General features: G+C 38.5%; 1 protein-coding gene across 6 annotated transcripts in view; it reads left to right on the forward strand.

The window, feature by feature from the left end:
- Window positions 1-1,147: 1,147 nt before the first annotated feature.
- The window catches only part of LOC122639723 (aspartic proteinase), an 83,048-nt gene continuing 63,314 nt past the window's right edge, over window positions 1,148-20,881 (forward strand). The window contains exons 1-14 of one of the 6 annotated variants that reach the window (XM_043832648.1): window positions 1,148-1,201; window positions 1,674-2,051; window positions 2,159-2,219; window positions 2,731-2,825; window positions 2,917-3,029; window positions 3,315-3,483; window positions 3,573-3,612; window positions 3,937-4,001; window positions 6,621-6,734; window positions 6,920-6,984; window positions 8,173-8,332; window positions 8,414-8,533; window positions 8,631-8,719; window positions 8,914-9,173. In XM_043832648.1, coding sequence (XP_043688583.1) covers window positions 1,680-2,051; window positions 2,159-2,219; window positions 2,731-2,825; window positions 2,917-3,029; window positions 3,315-3,483; window positions 3,573-3,612; window positions 3,937-4,001; window positions 6,621-6,734; window positions 6,920-6,984; window positions 8,173-8,332; window positions 8,414-8,533; window positions 8,631-8,719; window positions 8,914-8,998 — 1,548 coding nt within the window. In that variant the 5' untranslated portion in view covers window positions 1,148-1,201; window positions 1,674-1,679 and the 3' untranslated portion in view covers window positions 8,999-9,173. Of the gene's footprint in view, window positions 1,202-1,673; window positions 2,052-2,158; window positions 2,220-2,730; window positions 2,826-2,916; window positions 3,030-3,314; window positions 3,484-3,572; window positions 3,613-3,936; window positions 4,002-6,620; window positions 6,735-6,919; window positions 6,985-8,172; window positions 8,333-8,413; window positions 8,534-8,630; window positions 8,720-8,913; window positions 9,174-11,389; window positions 11,427-11,941; window positions 12,323-12,427; window positions 12,489-13,238; window positions 13,334-13,424; window positions 13,538-13,814; window positions 13,984-14,073; window positions 14,114-14,445; window positions 14,511-17,116; window positions 17,231-17,421; window positions 17,487-19,469; window positions 19,630-19,708; window positions 19,829-19,923; window positions 20,013-20,215; window positions 20,440-20,881 lie in introns of those variants that run through there. The other 5 variants (XM_043832649.1, XM_043832650.1, XM_043832651.1 and 2 more) reach the window with 5 other exon arrangements.

Consider the following 20,881-nt stretch of genomic DNA (forward strand, 5'->3'; position numbering starts at 1 on the left):
TGCTTGAGTGGAGAATGTAGATTTAAGTAAACATCCACCCTTTTTACCCGCCGTACTAAAGCCCGGCCTGGCCCGGCACATTTACTAACCGGGTGGCCCTAGAGTAGGGTCTTAGCCTGTTGGGCGCCCGATCTAGCCCCACCAGTTATAGACCTTCCGACTAAAGCCCGGCCCAGCCAGACACATTTACTAATCGGGTGGTCCCGTAATAGGGTCTCAGCCCGTTGGGCGCCCGATCGATTCCAAGCCTGAACTAACACGATGGGTTACAGCCCGACCTTGTCCGACCCTTTAACTTGTAAACTTTGATATGGGTTGGGCCTCGTTTGATTTATTGGTCCAAATCTATTTATGATATTAACTTTTTGTGCTTGATGTATTGGGTATATTTTTATGATATTTATTAGCTTAAATTTATATCATAGGACATAGGCCAACAGGAGTTCCACTAAAAACATTAGAATTAAAGGATAAATTGACCAAATTGCCTTTGGATTTGAAAAAAGAGAACCAACTCATCTTCCCCAAATTGTTTAGGGTTAGAAATCTGTGAGAAAAACATAATAAATTTTTTGGATTCGTAGAAATCTTCTAGAGGTCACTAAGTCACGATTTGAGGAAGATGAGTTGTAGATATAGCAGAGGAGATGTGTTCCTTTCTTTCTCTTTTTTTTTCAAACCCTAAACAATTAAGGGAAAATGAGGGTAATTTGATCAATTTCTTTTTTAATTCCAACACTGTTAATCCCAAGTTAACAGGATGGGTGCATTTGTTAACTTTTTACAAGAGTAAAGAACATGCAAAATTTTTTAAAATTGACAGATATTTTTGTAATTACATGATACATCAGGGAGGAACTTGAAAATTTCCCATTAATTTTTTAAAAGATTCCTTCCCTCCTTAGAGATGGTGTTGTTGACATTGACGTTAAGCGTGTCAGATAACGTTCATCATCGACGGTGGAAAGTCTGTTGACCAAAGAATCCAACAGCTAAAATAGCATAAACACCACACTCAGATGAAGAAGACTAGTATCTGATTCTGATCTGGGGAGGCACTGTATCTGGAAGTGAAAGGTAGTTTTTCAGTTTCTCTTCCCCTTTTTTCCATTTTTGTCTCTCTTTCTTTCTATTCTCCTCCTCCGTCCTTTCTTCTCTCCCACCCCTCTTCTTCTGCTCTGCTAATTTGATCTTCTGATTGGTAAGTGATGGTTTGCTCTGTTTTTCCTCAGCTCTATTTTCCGGTGGATTTGACAGATTACTAAGTACGATGATCTGTGTTCATTTGTTTTAGTTTGCTCATCTGTCTTGATTAATCTCTAACTGTTTTCTTTCTTTGGTATCTGTTTTAAGGCATTTTTTTTTTTTAAAATGTGAGTGGTAGTAGATGATTTCCTTCATCCTGTAGTGTTTCTTAATTTCTAGTCGATGTGCGTATGCCGATTCGTGTTATTGTTTGTGGCTTTTATTCTGTCTCCTGATTTTCTTCTCTGTAATTTAGTTTACATCTTTCGGTACATTATCGAAGTGTCTACTCAGAGAATTTGATGAGCTTCATTTGTTGAATATAGTTGACTTTTCATCTGTAATTTTTATTTCCAGTTTGTGATGATGGTACATCTTCCTCTTAATGTGGTTGTTGTTCATGAGTTTGCTTGATTGTGAACAAACAGGTCAAAATGGGAACCAAATGCAAAATATTTGTGGTTCCTCTATTCCTGTCGTTCTTTTTGTTCCCTTTGGTCTTCTCTGCTTCTTCGGATGGATTGATTAGGATCGGACTGAAGAAAAGAGCATTGGATCAAAATAACCGGATTGCTTCCCGACTTGAGTCTGAAGAAGCGGAGTCTTTAAGGGCTTCTAGCCGGAATTATCGCCTCCGCGGTAACCTTGGAGACTCCGAGGCCACAGACTTAGTTGCATTAAAGAACTACATGGATTCTCAGTACTTTGGCGAGATTGCGATTGGGACTCCCCCTCAAAAATTCACTGTGATATTTGACACTGGTAGTTCAAATTTGTGGGTGCCATCTACCAAGTGCTACTTTTCTGTGAGTTTTAATTTTCTGTGTGTGTTATAGATTGAAATTGCACACGGTTTCCTTATTTGAAAGTTTGGGCAGAAGAGATTCTTATGATTTTATTCTTTTGCACTCAGGTTGCTTGCTTTCTCCATTCCAAGTACAAATCAAGTCAGTCAAGTACCTACAAGAAGAATGGTTTGTTCCTTCTCCCTTATCCTCTATCATGCATCTATGCAGCTTCTTTCGTCCATAATAACCGTATCAAAAATCAGAATCGATTTGGCCGTGACCAATCCCAATTCCAGCCTATCGGCACGGCTAATTCTAGGGTTTTTGTCACGGATCGCTGATTTTTCATATTCGAAAGCTGATTATAGGGTTTTTGAGATCGATTCCGTCAGATCAGAATTGGCAAGGACTAATCCAACCCCTGATTACGATTTTTATAACCTAGTTCATAATTCATAGTGATAGCTGTAACGTTTTTTCAGCTTGTGAGCCTTTGACCCAATTGTTGTGTGCATTATTAGTAAAGCATGAATTAATTATTACAATCATGAGTAATGCAAAATATTTTTTGAGCTGATGTTACTATTAAATACTCACATCTTATCCTCCCGCATATCTTTAGCATTCTTTCTCCTATAATCCCTAGAGTTATGTTGAAGCACATATTATGAAAAAAATCTGGGCTTCTCCTTCACAGGGAAACCAGCTGCGATTCAATATGGGACTGGAGCTATTTCTGGTTTCTTCAGCCTAGACAGTGTCAAGGTCGGTGAACTATTGGTCAAAGATCAGGTAAGCTCCAACTTTTCATACAATGCCCAAGCTAATAGTTTCTTAAGTCTTTGTCAGCTCTGGTATTCTCTTATATGTGATTCTTTACCAGGAGTTTATTGAGGCGAGTAGTGAGCCGGGTATCACATTTCTGGTAGCCAAGTTTGATGGCATACTTGGACTTGGATTTAAAGAGATCTCTGTTGGGGGTTCTGTCCCTGTATGGTAGGCTGGTGTTCTCTTTTCTATCTAATGTGTTGATACTTGACAAAGAGTGCATCATCTAATCATGATTTGTTAACTTCTCTATGGAATGCAGCTTTTTTGTGCTTTATATGTCATCTTTGAAAATTATTTGTGATACTTAATCATCATTGTTGTTGTTGGTTTTCTTGTTTTTCCTTTTTTTTTTTTTTTTCAATGCTACCTAATTAATGCCTAATTGTTTAGTTAGGTGAATATCTTTTGGCATTATTGATTTTGAGCTGACAAAACTTACAAATGGTTTAGGTACAACATGGTTGATCAAGGGCTTGTTAAGGAAGCTGTTTTCTCATTTTGGATGAACCGAAACACACAAGAGCAAGAAGGTGGTGAAATCGTGTTTGGAGGGATTGATCCCAAGCATCACAAAAGTGAACACACATATGTACCTGTGACTCAGAAAGGTTATTGGCAGGTAGGTTGTTCCTCTATGTCAAGTACTATGATTTATATATTTTTTTCCTCATCATTTTCTAATCAATTATTTGTTAATTCCCTAATCAGTTTGACATGGGTGATGTCCTTATTGATGGAAAATCTACAGGTAATCATAAACTCCTGTTAGCCTTCGTGTACAGTGAACATGGAAATCTATCTCTCTTTCTCTCAAACCATTTATATATAATTATCCCATTGTGAGATAATAAAAGCTCAAGAATTCATTGTGCATGAGGACATAATAGCCATTCACATGAAACAAGAGGGCCTCCAAGTAAAAAGGATTAGTCTATCTTCTGGCTAATAGTGCATCCCAAGTGGCAATTATCCTGTATAGGAGAATCAGATGTTAACTATGTCCTATTGTCCTCCATTGTTGTATCTCCTTAATTCTTTTTGTGCGATCATTAATAATTATACTGGTTTTCAGGATTCTGCTCTGGTGGTTGTGCGGCAATTGCTGACTCTGGAACATCGATGTTGGCTGGTCCAACGGTATGTCTCAGTCTTTTAGAGTCTGGATATGTTAGCAGAGTTCAATTTTCCTCCAACATTGTTGCAGCATTCACGCAATTGATGTTTGTTGCCTAAGCTGTCCATTGCATGGTAAAACTAGAGTCCTGAGCAGTGCAAACCTTAACATAAAATGACACTTCTAGGCATGTTTTGATGTCTTGACAGGAAGACACAGCTCATGTCAGATTACATGAGAAATAAAACTGCAGTTATAAAAGCGCAGTCCAAACATCCTAGATACTCATCATACAAAAGAAACACCAAAAAAACATAACAATATGTTTTTGCAAAGAAGTGATTACCGCACCAGTACAAGGCCCAATATAGCACAGACCTCTATGTATTTGCTTCTTGCCATCTCATCTGCAAGGGAATTACTTGATTATAGCCTCAACAGGAATGAAGTCTTTTAAGGCCAAAGATCTGACTTTCTGAACAGATCGTTGAAAATTTTTAAGACTGCAAGGAAACAGTGCAGAATTGTTGCTAAATCTCTTGTGTTGCACTCTAGTTTCAGTTGGAGCATCGTAGACATGTTGCATGATGTTGGTGTTGCCCCCGTATTCCTTCCCCCCACCCCCCAAAAAAGAAAAGAAAATGAAATATAGGTATAATGGAAGATGCTTTGGAAAAAGTAATATGAATAAATGTAAATTTCTGTCATTTTGTTTTCTGTTTCAAAAATTAAAATGAATAAATATAGTAGAATATTTCCATGAGCAGTAAGCAGCAGATGTCCCCTGATTTTGAGAAAGCTGTGGTTTTAAACCATAGGCATCTCGCCAGGAAGTTGGTGAGCTCATCATGAATTAGGTCGGGGTGGATGGTAGTTTCAGGATCCTGTAGAAAATGCTTCTGTTTCACCTTCTATTTTCAACATCTAGGGTTGTATTGCAAATGGAACATTGGGAGAAGTCTAATATTTATTGTAGGTCATGGTTGCAGGAAGAGAGAGAGAGAGCAATGTATGCAGCCTTACCCCCGCTTCGCTGAAAGGCTGTTTCCAGAGACTCGAACCTGTGACCACTTGGTCACAATGGAGCAACCTTATTGGTGCACCAAGGTCCACCCTCTAAATGAGAAAATGGAGTAGAGATTAAAAATAGAAGTGAGAGGGGGCAAGGGGAAAGAGCTTGATTTTGAAAGGAAAGAGGAGATGGGGGAGGGAAGAGAAAGAGAGAGAGCAGTAAAGGGAAAAGATTGTTCAAGTTTGAAAAACTCTCTTTTTCTAAGCATGTGAGAGTAAGATTTTCTTTTTAAATTTATTCTTTTAGATTAAATAATGTATTGTTGTGATGAAAATGCTTGTCAATCAAATAAGTAGTTGGTTGTACTTTTATATAGTAGTATGATGGTAGCACATACTATATTACTATATAAAAGTACGAACTACTACTAGTTTTTGCATTTTCCATTTCTTGCTTTTCTTATCCCATTTCTTCATTTTTACCTTGCATTCCTCTTCATTCCTCTTACTTTGTTTTTGAAAGGATCCATGTAGCCGACCTCATTTAGTTGGGATAAGGCTGAGTTGTTATTGTATACTATTCTTGTCTAAACCTAAAATGTATTAAAAAGAAAATTTCTCACATTCTTGGATTGAGATCTTTCAAACTCAAATTTGAACTCTCATTTCTCTCCCTTCCTCTCCCCCCACCATCTCCATCTCTCCATCTTTCTCTTCCAAACTCAACCTCTATCTCCTCTCCTATTTCACTTCAGTTTGAAATTTTTTTTAAAATTTTTTTGTCTCCTCCCTTCACTTCTTTATTATTATTCTTCTGTTTCTCCTAGGATCCATGTAGCCAACCCCATTAAGATGGGATAAGGCTATGATGTTGTTGTTGTTGTCTCCTCCATTTCAGACTATTCCTCCCCTCCCCTCCTCTCCCATATTGTTGCTCTCTCTCTCTCTCTCTCTCTAGTAGGGTGTGGGGGTGGAGGAATTACAGTTTGTCTGTCCATGTTGCCACTTTTATATGTCAACTATTCTACTCCTATAAGCATTTAGTAACTAGTTTTTCAACAATCTTCATTGCAGCCTTGGTCCAGTTTTGTATGTGGTGTTGTGAAAGGTGCATCCAAAGCTTCTAGGTTCCCACCTAGTACTTACAAGCTTAGGCAACACCCCAGAAGGCATTATTTGGATCTCCTTCTGAAAGTTTCAATCTTTTATACTAGGCTGTGAGGGGTAATAAATCAAATAGGTCATCAAAGACACCATGTGATCAGAAATCACCTTCTATATCTTTTTAAATAAGTCATTAACCTACAAGTTTAAAAAATAATGCCAGAATTACCTTTTAGCACACTTTGCATCACTTTTGCATCAAGAACTTAGGAAGAGAAAAGAAAGAGATGCCTTTTTCATTCTTACAAAGGAGGATAAGATATTTCTTTTTACCTTTTGCATTATCTGCCCTTCCTCTAGGGGAAAAGGTCTATGCTTTTATGGTTGCCAATTCCATATTTTTATCTTACAGGCTTACACCACTCATATACTTTTGAGTTTTTACCTACACTAACTAGTAGCAAACTGTGGTAAAGCACATGCAATTCCGGGCCTGGTTACCATTTTCTTATTACCTTTATTGGCAGGCCATTATTACTAAAATCAATCTAGCAATTGGAGCCAAAGGGATCGTTAGCCAGGAATGCACGACTATTGTTTCTCAATATGGACAGACGATATTGGACTTATTGTTATCAGAGGTGCATACAAGTGTTCCTTTTCCATTTTTTCCCCCTCCCCTCCCCTCCCCTTCTTCAATTTGACTCAATTATCTTACCGTAGCGGAGAAATATCAATTCTGTTGCTGCCACTTAGTGCTTCGTTATCCTCCAGACTTCCTTGGGGGACTTACTCTTTGTGTCTTCTTTTCTCTTCTGTATTACAGGTGGATCCGGATAAAATATGCTCCCAAATTAGTTTGTGTACTTTTGATGGAACTCGAGGTATCAGGTGAGGTTAAATTATGTTCTGTTATTACATACAAGAAAGCAGTGTATTACCATTTAATGTTGCATCAATTCATTTTTTTAAGGGGGGGGGGGGGGGGGAGAAGGTTCATCAGTGTTATCTCCTACACCATTGTAATGCTGTTAGCCAGTTTCGTTTTTTGCCTCTTGTTCATTGGTAATAATTTGAATTGACTAAGGTTGGGTTGGGCTGTGCTGGGCTTGGGGGCATAGTACGGTGTTCGAGGGTCATATGCCAGACTTTCCACCAAGGCCGGAACTTGATTTGAGGCTCAGGCCTACTTGTCACTTGCTTGCAAGGTTCTAAAATTTTATCGTGTATATAATAGTATGCTTATTTGTTGAGGTTTTTTGTTATTTTGTTCCACAAAAGGATCTTGCTGATGTGATGTTCTGTTGGTAAACCCTTTTTTTTTTGCTGGATTACATCTTGACTTTTCTATCATCCGTCAATCGATAGTGCCATCTTGGTTGGTGTCGAGGTGAACAGACCCCACCGATGTGTTTGATGCCATCCTGAATGCATGGTGTACTGTACTTGTCAAATTCTCGTGAGAGAAGAATTTGACTTCACTTGTCTGAGTTATACACTGACTTACGTTGCTTTAATAGAATCCTTTATTTCACATATAATAGTTCAATTATGTGTGGGAGCCTTTTGTATTTGGTCTGTTGGCAAACTTTTTTGATTAATATGATTTTTGTTGGATTTTACCTTGAATTTTCTATCCTCCATCAATAGAGATAGGGTCATGCTGGTTAATATGAAGGTAAACAAATCCACTTATATGTTTGGTTCCATCTTTACTGTGTGGTATACTGCAGTTGTCAAATTCTAGTGAAAGAAGAAAAGAGGATTACTTATTAGTGTTTTGCTTGGGGTTGTGATGACATAAAGTTTGGTATAAGAGGTTGATGTACCTCCATTCTGTGTTGAAAATATTCGGTTTTGGTTTTATATTTTCAAAGTTTGAGCTAAGTATGGCTGAAATCTTGTAATTTGTGGAAGTCTAGTAGAATATCATGCCAATCCTAGGTATTTATATTGTATTGTTTTATGTATTTATATTGTATTGAACTTAATCTTTTTGGGCTACCAAGGAGTCCATCTACTTGTTTCTACCATAATCTAGTCCATGACTCAGTTTGAATTATGGATGCTGTGTTTCAGTGGTGGCATTGAGAGTGTAGTTGATGAGAAGAATGGTGGCAAGTTATCTGGTGTTTTACAGGATGGCATGTGCACTGCCTGTGAAATGGCTGTTGTATGGATGAAGACTCAGCTTCGTCAGAATGCAACACAGCAATTCATATTGAATTATGTCAAAGAGGTGAAGTAATAATATGCATTATACTCTTGTTTCTTATATGTTAATTTGGAGATTGGCTAATGCCATCTGCTGTAATAGCAGCTTTGTGAACGGTTGCCTAGTCCAATGCAAGAATCAGTTGTTGATTGTGGTAAACTTTCTTCGATGCCTCCTGTTTCTTTTACCATCGGTGGCAAAGCATTCAAACTGACTCCAGAGCAGGTACTGCAACATCCAGAGTTTGTGCTTAATTATTATTATTATTAGCATGTAAAGCTTTAAGTCTAGGTGCTTACATTTTATTACTTTTGGTTATCAGTACATCCTCAAAGTTGGTGAGGGAGATGCAGCTCAGTGCATTAGTGGATTTACAGCTTTGGACATTCCACCTCCCCGTGGTCCTCTCTGGTACTTCACATCTCTCTAATCTTTTCTCACTTGAACGATAGTTCATGCATTGGTTGAACTGAATAAGTTGATGAAGGCAGCTAAGTAGTTGATATTGGAATATTTAACCAATGGTGAAACTGAATCCATTTGATGCAGTGATTAATAAAATTCTTTTCTATATTTTACTAATGGGGATGGTGACTTAAATACAGGATACTGGGAGATGTCTTCATGGGACCCTATCATACAGTCTTCGATTACGGCAATCTTAGAGTTGGCTTTGCAGAAGCGGCATAGACGCAATGCTGGCTTTTCAATTACATCAAATTCTTCTGAACACCTTACACATTTTATGGTTTTTTTTTGGTAGTGGCTGTCCGTGTGGAAGGTCTAGCCTGAAAATTGATGCATGGAATGTAAATATTTCTGGATGTTATCTTTATTTTACTCTGTATATAATAGATGTGCTGCACGCTTTCGTGTCTTTAAAAGCTCAATTAGCTGATGTTGAGGTCGTAGTGCCTGGTCTCTCTAATTTGGTCTGACGACCACTGGAGCCTGAGGTCGTGTGTTTGATGTTTTAAGAAGAATTGAATCTTTCTGGTGCTCCATCTTTAATCACATCTCTTTAATCCTCTCTCAGCTCACTTGAAAGTTTTATCCATTGGAGAAGGTGGGCCTTTGCAACTGTAAAGTTGTTCAATTGTGATCAAATGGTCATGGGTGCGAGTCTGAAAATAGTCTCACCCTGAAAACAGGGGTGAAGTTATGTACATTATGACCCTTTCAAACCCGGCAGCAGTGGGAGGTGGGAAATAGTTTTCGCCTTTTTTTTTTTATTACTATTATAATAGAAACTCTTCAAAACCTTCGAAGCTGCTATTGAATAGACTGTGAACTTGGAATTTTTATATCTTGTTAACAACGTGAACCGCCGGTGGCCAGGTGACACATTAGGGACGAACTATGGTTTAGGTTGCCAGTGGTCAGGTGTCCCAATGACGGTAACTTTTCTCTTTTAAGTGGTTCTTTCTTCTTTGAAACCTTCACTTGTCCCGAACGAGGTACAATCTTCTCGAGGTAAATAGGGCAACTCAATCCAGATTATGTCCATGGTGAGATGAGATCTATAACTAAGGAGACTCAGGATTGGACTGGGGTTTTAAAAAGCTTGACTCTATTGCAGTCCTACATAGAATTATTGATCTCACTAAAAATGGGTGTATCCAAGCTCCTGCCTCGGGAGGGTCATAATGATCACAGCCTTAACCACCGCTTCAGGAAGGACTGTTTCCCTACTCGAACATATGACCATTAGGTTGTTGCGAAGAGGTCCATCTTCTCACCTGCAGTTTTAGGAAATAGGTATCGGTTAGGGATCGGTCTCAGTCGATACCGATCCGGATTGCCCTGTAATGGTTTGGATCGAACAGATTTACCATTATCTTTTATTTAAAAAAAAACGATAAAGAACCAGCCAAGAATCGAGGATTGGAAACCACTGATACCGATCCGGATCAGACCATTCCACCAATCTGCTACCTATCCCTAAACACATGCTTCTCACCATGGTTTATGATCTCGGTATTGGTTGGATCGGGATTGCCCAAACTTGGGCAAATATGACACTTTTGTCCCTATTTTCTTATAAAAAAAATTAGTCTTTTACATTTTTACCCCTATCCGTATAGTTGGATCGGATCGGTATCGGGATCGGTCTGGGCCGATAGATCTGATCCGGTCAAAATTGGCCGATCCGATCCGATACCTCAAACTATGCTTCTCACACCTGATCTCATGCTGTTGTTCAAGAATTGAAAAAAGGACAAGGAAGAGTTGGTACAGGATGCGTGATTGTACACTTGAATGGCGTATGAATAACTACTATAAAATCCTGCCTTAGCGGGTGGGACACGAAATTTTTCCCTTTTTTGGGTAAGAAGGCGGGACACGAAATGAGTCAGCTATAAGTAACGTAGGACATGAAGCCAAATGCTTGAGTGCAGATTAAGTAAACATCCACCCTTTTAACCCTAGGTCCTTTTTGGATGCTCTCCTATATCATCGAATCTAAATCTAAAAGGAAATCCAACGGTGGTGGCCGAGAGAAGAGGTCCCGTGCATCATAGTTCATCATACTAACTACAACACAAAGTACTTTCACTTTTTACTCATATTTTATTTAGATCGTGCGTGACAATGAAAGGAGTATTCTTTACTATTAAATAAACAAGAGGAAACTTCTGATGTATCCCCGGCCTTCCAGACAGATTTGCTTCGAGTGTCCATTAAGTTTGTGGACTGTTGATTTTCGGATTTTTAAAGTTTCTGACGAATCCAAAACCTGGGGACCATTTGATTCAGTATCCTCTCCACGTTTTCCCTTTTGTTTTTTTTAATTTTTAAAAAGATTCTTTCCCTCCTTAGTGAAACTGTTGACCTTTAAGTGAAGCGTGTCTGAAACCATTTATCATCTACGGTGGAAAAATCGTTGACCAAGGAATCCAACGGCTAATAGAGCATAAACACCAAACTCAGTGAAGAAGACTAGTATCTGATTCTGACCCGGGGAAGGCACTGTATCTGAAAGGGAAAGGTGTAGTAGTTTTTCAGTTTCTCTTCCCCTTTTATCCATTTGGGTCTCTCTTTCTTTCTATTCTCCTCCTCCGTCCTTTCTTCTCCCCCAGCCCTCTTCGTCTGCTCTGCAAATTTGATCTTCTGATTGGTAAGTGATGGTTTGCCCTGTTTTTCTCAGCTCTATTTTCCTGTGCATTTGACAGATTACTAAGTACGATAATCTGTGTTCATTTGTTTTGGTTTGCTCATTTGTCTTGATTAATGTCTAACTGTTTTCTTTCTTTTGTACCTGTTTCAATAAGAGGATTTAAAAAAAAAAAATTTGAGTAGCTGTAGATGATTTCCTTCATCTTGTAGGGTTTCTAAATTTCTAGTCGATTTGCGTGTGCCGATTCGTGTTGTTGTTTGTGGCTTTTATTCTGTCTCATGATTTTCTTCTCTGAAATTCAGTTTACCTCTTTCAGTACGTTATCGAAGTGTGTACTCAGAATTTGATGATCTTCATTTGTTGAATATAGTTTCATCTATAAGTTTTACTTCCAGCTTGTGATGCTACATTACCCTTGTAACGTGGTTGTTGTTGTTAATGAGTTTGCTTAAGTAACTAGTCGTCCTAATGTCTCGTTTGATGTTTCACTGAACAATAACTTGATTGTGAACAAACAGGTCAACATGGGGACCAAATGCAAGTTCTTCGTGGTTCCTCTATTCCTGTCGTTCATTTTGTTTCCTTTGGTCTTCTCTGCTTCTTCGGATGGATTGATTAGGATCGGACTGAAGAAAAGAGCATTAGATCAAAATAACAGGATTGCTTCTCGACTTGAGTCTGAAGAAGCTGGGTCCTTAAGGGCTTCTAGCCGTAATTATCGCCTCCATGGTAACCTTGGAGACTCAGGGGAGACAGACATAGTTTCATTAAAGAACTACATGGATTCTCAGTACTTCGGTGAGATTGCGATTGGGACTCCCCCTCAAAAATTCACTGTGATATTTGACACTGGTAGTTCAAATTTGTGGGTGCCTTCTGCCAAGTGCTACTTTTCTGTGAGTATTAATTTTCTCTATGTTATAAATTGAAACTGCACACGGTTTCCTTATTTGAAAGTTTGGGCAGTAGAGATTCTTATGATTTTATTTTTTTGCACTCAGGTTGCTTGCTTTTTCCATACCAAGTACAAGTCAAGTCAGTCAAGTACCTACAAGAAGAATGGTTTCTTCCTTCTCCCTTACTCTATCATGCATCTATGCAACTTCTTTCATTCATAATAACCGTATAATAAATCAGAGTCGATTCGGCTGTGACCGATCCCAACTCCGGCCTATTTTTTACGGCTGATTCTAGGGTTTTCGTCATGGATTGCTGATTTTTCATATTCGAAAGCTGATTCTAGGGTTTTTGAGATCGATTCCACCAGATCGGAGTTGGCAAGGACCGATCCGACCCCTGATTCCAATTTTAATAACCTAGTTCATAATTCATAGTGATAGCTGTAACGTTTTTTCAGCTTGTGAGCCTTTGACTCAATTGTTGTGTGCATTATTAGGAAAGCATGAATTAATTATTACAATTATGAGTAATGCAAATATTTTTTGAGCTGATGCTACTATTAAGTACTCACAATGTTCTCTTGTACTTTTTTCATGTAGTATGGTAGTCTTGTAGTCATAGATGCTTCGACCCATCTATGGCCTCATTGGAGGCTTGTACTACTTTCTTATTTCTTCATTTTAATAGCTTTCTTACTTATCAATGAAAATGTTCTCTCATTTTACTTGTAATTTGTCTCAGTAATTTTTCCAACCTTGGAATATCATTTTTACTGAGCACAATTAATATTTTTGCATCCTAAAATTAGTCCCCTCTGATCCTCCCGCATATCTTTGGCATTCTTTCTCCTATAATCCCTAGAGTTATGTTGAAGCACATATTATGAAAACAATCTGGTCTTCTCCTTCACAGGGAAACCAGCTGCGATTCAATATGGGACTGGAGCTATTTCTGGTTTCTTCAGCCTAGACAATGTCAAGGTCGGTGACCTATTGGTCAAAGATCAGGTAAGCTCCAACTTTTCATACAATGGCCAAGCTAATAGTTTCTTAAATCTTTGTCAGCTCTGGTATTGTCTTACATGTGATTCTTTGCCAGGAGTTTATTGAGGCAAGTAGTGAGCCGGGTATCACATTTCTGGTAGCCAAGTTTGATGGCATACTTGGACTTGGATTTAAAGAGATCTCTGTTGGGGGTTCTGTCCCTGTATGGTAGGCTGGTGTTCTCTTTTCTATCTAATGTGTTGATACTTGACAAAGAGTGCATCATCTAATCATGATTTGTTAACATCTCTATGGAATGCAGCTTTTTTGTGCTTTATATGTCATCTTTGAAAATTATTTGTGATACTTAATCATCATTGTTGTTGTTGGTTTTCTTTTTTTTCCTTTTTTTTTTATGCTACCTAATTAATGCCTAATTGTTTAATTAGGTGAATATCTTTTGGCAGTATTGATTTTGAGCTGACAAAACTTACAAATGGTTTAGGTACAACATGGTTGATCAAGGGCTTGTTAAGGAAGCTGTTTTCTCATTTTGGATGAACCGAAACACACAAGAGCAAGAAGGTGGTGAAATCGTGTTTGGAGGGATTGATCCTAAGCATCACAAGGGTGAACACACATATGTACCTGTGACTCGGAAAGGCTATTGGCAGGTCGGTTGCCCCTCTATGTCTAGTAATATGATTTATATATATTTTTTCCTCATAATTTTCTAATCTATTATTTGTTAATTCCCCCATCAGTTTGAAATGGGTGATGTCCTTATTAACGGCAAGTCTACAGGTAATCATAAACTCCTGTTTGCCTTCGTGTACAGTGAACATGGAAATCTCTCCCTCTCCCTCTCTCTCTCTCTCAAACTATTTATATATAACTATCCCTCTGTGAGATAATAAAGCTGAAGAATACATTGTGCATGAAGATGTTATAGCTATTCACAAGAAACAAGAGGGCCTCCAAGTAAAAAAGATTAGTCTATCTTCTGGCTAATAGTGCATCCCAAGTGGCATTTATCCTGTATAGGAGAATCAATTTTAACTATGGCCTATTGTCCTCTATTGCTGTGTCTCCTTAATTCTTTTTGTGTGATCATTAATAATTATACTGGTTTTCAGGATTCTGCTCTGGTGGTTGTGCGGCAATTGCTGACTCTGGAACATCGTTGTTGGCTGGTCCAACGGTATGTGTCAGTCTTTTAGACTCTGGATGTGTTACCTGAGTTCAATTTTCCTCCAACATTGTTGCATATCCAGCATTCACGCAATTGATGTTTGTGGCCTAAGCTGTCATTGCATGGTAAAACTAGACTCCTCAGAAGTGCAACACCTTAACATAAAATGACACTTCTTGGCATGTGTTGATGTCTTGACAGGAAGACACAGTTCATGTCAGATTACACTAGAAATATAAGTGCAGTTATAAAAGCACAGTCCAAACATCGTAGATACTCATCATACAAGAGAAACACCGAAAAAACAGAACAATATGTTTTTGCAAAGAAGTGATTGCTGCAGGAGTACAATGCCCAATATAGCACAGACCTCTATGCATTTGTTTCTTGCCATCTTATCTGCGAGGGAATTACTTGACTATAGCCTCAACGGGAACGAAGTCTTTTAAAGCCAAAGATCTGATTTTCTTGACAGATGGTTGAAAATTTTTAAGACTGTAAGGAAACAGTGCAGAATTGTTGCTAAATCTCTTGTGTTGTTGCATTCTAGTTAAAGTTGGAGCATCATAGACATGTAACATGTTGCATGATGTTGGTGTTGCCTCCGTATTCCTTCCCCCCACCCCCCAAAAAAGAAAAGAAAATGAAATATAGGTATAATGGATGATGCTTTGGAAAAATTAAAATGAATAAATTTAAGTTTCTGTCATTTTGTTTTTTGTTTAAAAAAAAATTAAAATGAATAAATATAGTGGGATGTTTCCATGAGCAGTAAGCAGCAGATGTACCCTTATTTTGAGACAGCTGTGGTTTTAAACTGTAGACATCTTCCAGGAAGTTGGTGTACTCATCATGAATTAGATTGGGGTGGATGGTCGTTTCAGGATCCCGTAGAAAATGCTTCTGTTTCACCTTCTATTTTCAACGTCTAGGGTTGTATTGCAAATGGAACATTGGGAGAAGTCCAATACATTATTGTGGGTCATGGTTGCAGGGAGGGATAAAAATCAAAAGTAACAGGGGTTGGGGTTAGGATTTGAGTTCGAATGAGAAAATGGAGTAAAGAGTGTACCCAGTGCACAAGGCTCCCGCCACTGTGGGGTCTGGGGAGGGTCATAATGGGTTCCAGAGACTCAAACCCATGACCACATGGTCACAATGGAGCAACCTTACCGTTGCACCAAGGTCCACCCTTTAAATTAGAAAATGGAGTAGAGATTAAAAATAGAAGTGAGAGGAGGCAGGGGGAAAGAGGAGATGGGGAAGGGAAGAGAGAGAGAGAGAGAGAGAGAGAGAGCAGGAAAGGGAAGAGAATTTTTCAAGTTTGAAAAACTCTTTTTTTTCTAAGCATGTGAGAGTAAGATTTTCTTTTTAAACTCATTAGTGTTGTGATGAAAATGCTTGTCAATCAAATAAGTAGTAGTTTGTACTTTTATATAGTAGTATGATATGATATGATATGATGGTAGCACATACTATACTACTATATAAAAGTACAAACTGCTACTAGTTTGATTGCAAGCATTTTCATGGCCATACTACCCTTGTCTAACCTAATATATATTAAAAAAAAATTTTCTCACATTCTTGGATTGCGATATTTCAAACTCAAATTTGAACTCTCATTTCTCCCCTTTCTTCTCCCCCCATCTCAATCTGTCCATCTTTGTCTTTCAAACTCAAACTCTATCTCCTCTCCTATTTCACTTCTGTTTTTTATTTTGTCTCCTCCCTTTACTTCTTTATTACTATTCTTCTATCTCTTCTAGGATCCATGTAGCCGACCCCATTAAGTTGGGATAAGGCTATGTTGTTGTTGTTGTTGTCGTCTCCTCCATTTCAGACTATTCTTCCCCTCCCCTCCTCTCCTCGTTGCTCTCTCTGTCTCTCTCTAGTTACTAGGGTATGGGGGTTGGGGGTGGAGGAATTACTGTTGTCTGTCCATGTTGCCACTTGTATATGTAAACTGCTCTACTCCTTTAAGCATTTAGTTTCTAGTTTTTCAACAATCTTCATTGCAGCCTTGATCCGGTTTTGTATGTGGTGTTGTGAAAGGTGCATCCAAAGCTTCTAGGTTCCCACCTAGTACTTACAAGCTTAGGCAACACCCCAGAAGGCAATATTTGGATCTCCTTATAAGTTTCAACTTGTGGAACCTTTGCCTTAAATTTTCTACTAGATCTTTTATACTATGCGGTGCAGGGTAATAAATCAAATAAGTTATCAAAGACACCATGTGATCAGAAATCACCTTCTATATCTTTTTAAATAAGTCATTAACCTACAAGTTTAGAAAATAATGCCAGAATTACCTTTGTAGCACACTTTGCATCACTTTTGCATCAAGAACTTAGGAAGAGAAAAGAAAGAGATGCCTTTTTTTCATTCTTACACAGGAGGATAAGATATTTCATTTTAATTTTTGCATTATCTGGCCTTCCTCTAGGGGAAAATGTCTATGATTTTACGGTTGCCAATTCCATATTTTTATCTTACAGGCTTACACCACTCATATACTTTTGAGTCTTTTCCTACACTAACCAGTAACAAACTGCGGTAAAGCACATATGCAATTCCAGGCCTGGTTACCATGTTCGTGTTTCCTTTATTGGCAGGCCATTGTTACTGAAATCAATCTCGCAATTGGAGCCAAAGGAGTCATTAGCCAGCAATGCAAGACTGTTGTTTCTCAATATGGACAGACGATATTGGACTTATTGTTAGCACAGGTGTATACTAGTGTTCCTTTTCCATTTTTTCCCCTCCCCTCCCCTTCTTCAATTTGACTCAATTATCTTACCGTAGCGGGAGAAATTTCAATTCTCTTGCTGTTACTTAGTGCTTCGTTAGATATTGAAGCTATCCTCCAGACTTCCTCGGGGGACTTACTCTTTGTCTTCTTTTCTCTTCTGTATTTCAGGTGGATCCGGATAAAGTATGCTCCCAGATTAGTTTGTGTACTTTTGATGGAACTCAAGGTATCAGGTGAGGTTAAATTATGCCCTGTTATTATATACAATAAAGCAGTGTATTACCATTTAATGTTGCATCAATTCAAAATTTTTTTTTTTTTTGGGTGGGTTGGGGGGGGGGGGTTCATCTGTATTATCTCCTACACCATTGTAATGCTGTTAACCAGTCTCATTTTGTGCCTCTTGTTCATTGGTTGGGTTGGGCTGGGTTTGGGGGCATACCACGTTATTCGAGGGTCATTTGCCAGACTTCCAATCAAGGCTGGAACTTGATTTGAGGCTCAGGCCTATTGTTAATTGCTTGTAAGATTCTAAACTTTTATCGTGCATATGATAGTACGCTTATTTGTTAAGGTCTTTCTGTTATTTTGTACCATAAAATGATCTTGCTGATGTGTTGTTCTGTTGGCAAACCTTTTTTTTTTTGGTTGGATTACATCTAGACTTTCCTATCATCAGTCAATAGGATAGTGCCACCTTGGTTGGTGTCAAGGTAAACAGAGCCCACCGATGTGTTTGATGCCATCCTGAATGTGTGGTGTACTACAACAACAATAACAAACTAAGCCTTATCCCATCTAAATGGGGTCGGCTTCATGGATCCTTGCAAATCAAAGTAAGAGAAAATAAGAAATGAAGACACATGAGATGAGCAGTGCGAAAAGAGAAGTGAGGGTACATGAAAGTAAGAGGAAATAGGCCCAGCCCAGGAAGTAAAGGAAATCTTAGCTATATGGGGTCTGTAACATGGATCTTTGCCCTCCAAAAGGCTCTATCCGAGGTCATACCTGGTACATGACCCAGACTACGCATGTCATTTCTCACAACCTCTCCTATGGTCATTTTCTGCGTGCCCCTAGCTCTTTTAGCTCCTTCAATCAGAATCAGGTCAGTCCTCCATACTGGGGCATCCTCAGGCCTCCGTTGAACATAGCCGTACACCTCAAATGACATTCTCGCAGCTTGTCCTTGATCAGGGCAACTCCCAATTCAGCTCTAATATGCTCATTCCTTACTTTATCCTTCATGGTCTTGCTGCACATCCATCTTAACATCCTCATCTCTGCTATACATAACTTCTCTATATGACACTTCTTAACTGCCCAACATTCTGCCCCATACATCATAGCCGGTCGAACAACGGTCCTATAGAATTTTCCTTTAAGCTTTAAATGAATACTTCCGTCACATAGTACTCCAGTCGCACCTCTCCACTTCATCCATCCCACCTTAATTCTTCGTAAAACATCATCATCTATGTCACCTTCTTTATTTATGGTTGACCCTAGATATTTAAAATAGTCACTTGCCGACCCCAGAATGTGTGGTGTACTGTACTCGTCAAATTCTTGTGAGAGAGGAATTTGACTTCACTTGTCTGAGTAATACACTGACTTACATTGCTTTAATAGAATCCTTTATTTCACATATAATAGTACAATTATGTGTTGGAGCCTTTTGTGAAGGATCATGTTGTTGTGTTTGGTCTATTGGTAGACCTTTTTGATTAATATGATTTTTTTGGATTTTACCTTGAATTTTCTATCCTCCATCAATAGAGATAGGATCATGCTAGGTAATGTGAAGATAAACAAATCCACTTATATGTTTGGTGCCATCTTTAATGTGCGGTGTATTGTAGTTGTCAAATTCTAGAGAGAGAAGAAAAGAGGATTACTTATTAGTGTTTTGCTTGGGGTTGTGATGACGTAAAGTTTGGTATAAGAGGTTGGATGTACCTCCATTCTGTGTTGAAAATATTCGGTTTTGGTTTTATTTTTTCCTTGTTTGAGCGAAGTTTGGCTGAAATCATGTAATTTGTGGAAGTCTAGTAGAATATCAAGTCAATCCTAGGTATTTATATTTTATCTTTTTATGTCTGCGTGCTAACCGCAGGCATGAATTTAATCTTTTTGGGCTTCCAAGGAGTCCACGTACTTGTTTCTACCATAATCTTGTCCATGACTCGGTTTGAATTATGGATGCTGTGTTTCAGTGGTGGCATTGAGAGTGTTGTTGGTGAGAAGAGTGGTGGCAAGTCATCTAGTGTTTCGCAGGAAGCCATGTGCGTTGCTTGTGAAATGGCTGTTGTATGGATGAAGACTCAGATTCGTCAGAATGCATCACAGCAATTCATTTTGAATTATGTCAATGAGGTGAAGTAATAATGCATTATACTCTTTTTTCTTATATGTTAATTTGGAGATTGGCTAATGCCATCTGCTGTAATTGCAGCTTTGTGAACGGTTGCCTAGTTCAATGGGACCATCAGCTGTTGATTGTGGTAACCTTTCTTCGATGCCTCCTGTTTCTTTTACCATTGGTGGCAAAGCATTCAAACTGACTCCAGAGCAGGTACTGCAACATCCAGAGTTTTGTGCTTAATTATTATTATTAGCATGTAAAGCTATAATTTAGTTGCTTAACATTTTATTACTTCTTGTTAACAGTACATCCTCAAAGTTGGTGAGGGAGATCAAGCCCAATGCATTAGTGGATTTACAGCTATGGATATTCCACCACCCACTGGTCCTCTCTGGTACTTCTATCTTCAATCACATCTCTCTAATCTTTTCTCACTTGAACGGTGGTTCATGCATTGGTTGAACTGAATAAGTTGCAGGCCGCAAAGTAGTTGATATTGGAATATTTTAACCAATGGTGAAACTGAATGCATTTGATGCAGTGAATAATAAATTTCTTTTATATATTTTACTAATGGGGATAGTGACTTAAATACAGGATACTGGGAGATGTCTTCATGGGACCCTACCATACAGTCTTTGATTACGGCAATCTGAGAGTTGGCTTTGCAGAAGCGGCATAGACACAATGCTGGCTTTTCAATTATGTCAAAATCTTCTGAACGCTTACACATTTTATGGGTTTGTTGTGGCTGTCGTGTGAATGATCTAGCCTGAAAATTGATGCATGGAATGTAAATATTTCTGGGTGTGATCTTTATCGTACTATATATGTCATGTCTTTGAAAGCTCAATTGGCTGATGTTGTGGTCGTAGTGCCTGGTCTCTCTAATTTGGTCTGACGACCACTGGAGCCCGAGGTCGTGTGTTTAATGTTTTATGAAGAGAAACAATAATAATAATAAAGGCAGGGAGGAGGGGGAGGGGGTTGATCTCCGGAATGCCTCAGGGTTTAAAAATCTGGAATTGAATCTTTCTGGTACTCCATCTTTAATCACATCTCTTTAATCCTCTTTCACTTGAAAGGTTTATTATGCATTGGTTGAACTGAATAAGTTGCAGGTAGCAAGTAGTTGATATTACAATATTTAACTAGTGGTAAAACTGAAGAAGGGGCCTTGGTGCAAGGGTTAGATGCTCAATTGTGATCAAGTGATCATGGGTACAAGTCTGAAAACAGTCTCCCTGAAAGCAGGGGTAAAGC

The sequence above is a fragment of the Telopea speciosissima genome, chromosome 9, assembly GCF_018873765.1.
Source record: "Telopea speciosissima isolate NSW1024214 ecotype Mountain lineage chromosome 9, Tspe_v1, whole genome shotgun sequence".
Taxonomy (NCBI): Eukaryota; Viridiplantae; Streptophyta; class Magnoliopsida; order Proteales; family Proteaceae; genus Telopea; species Telopea speciosissima.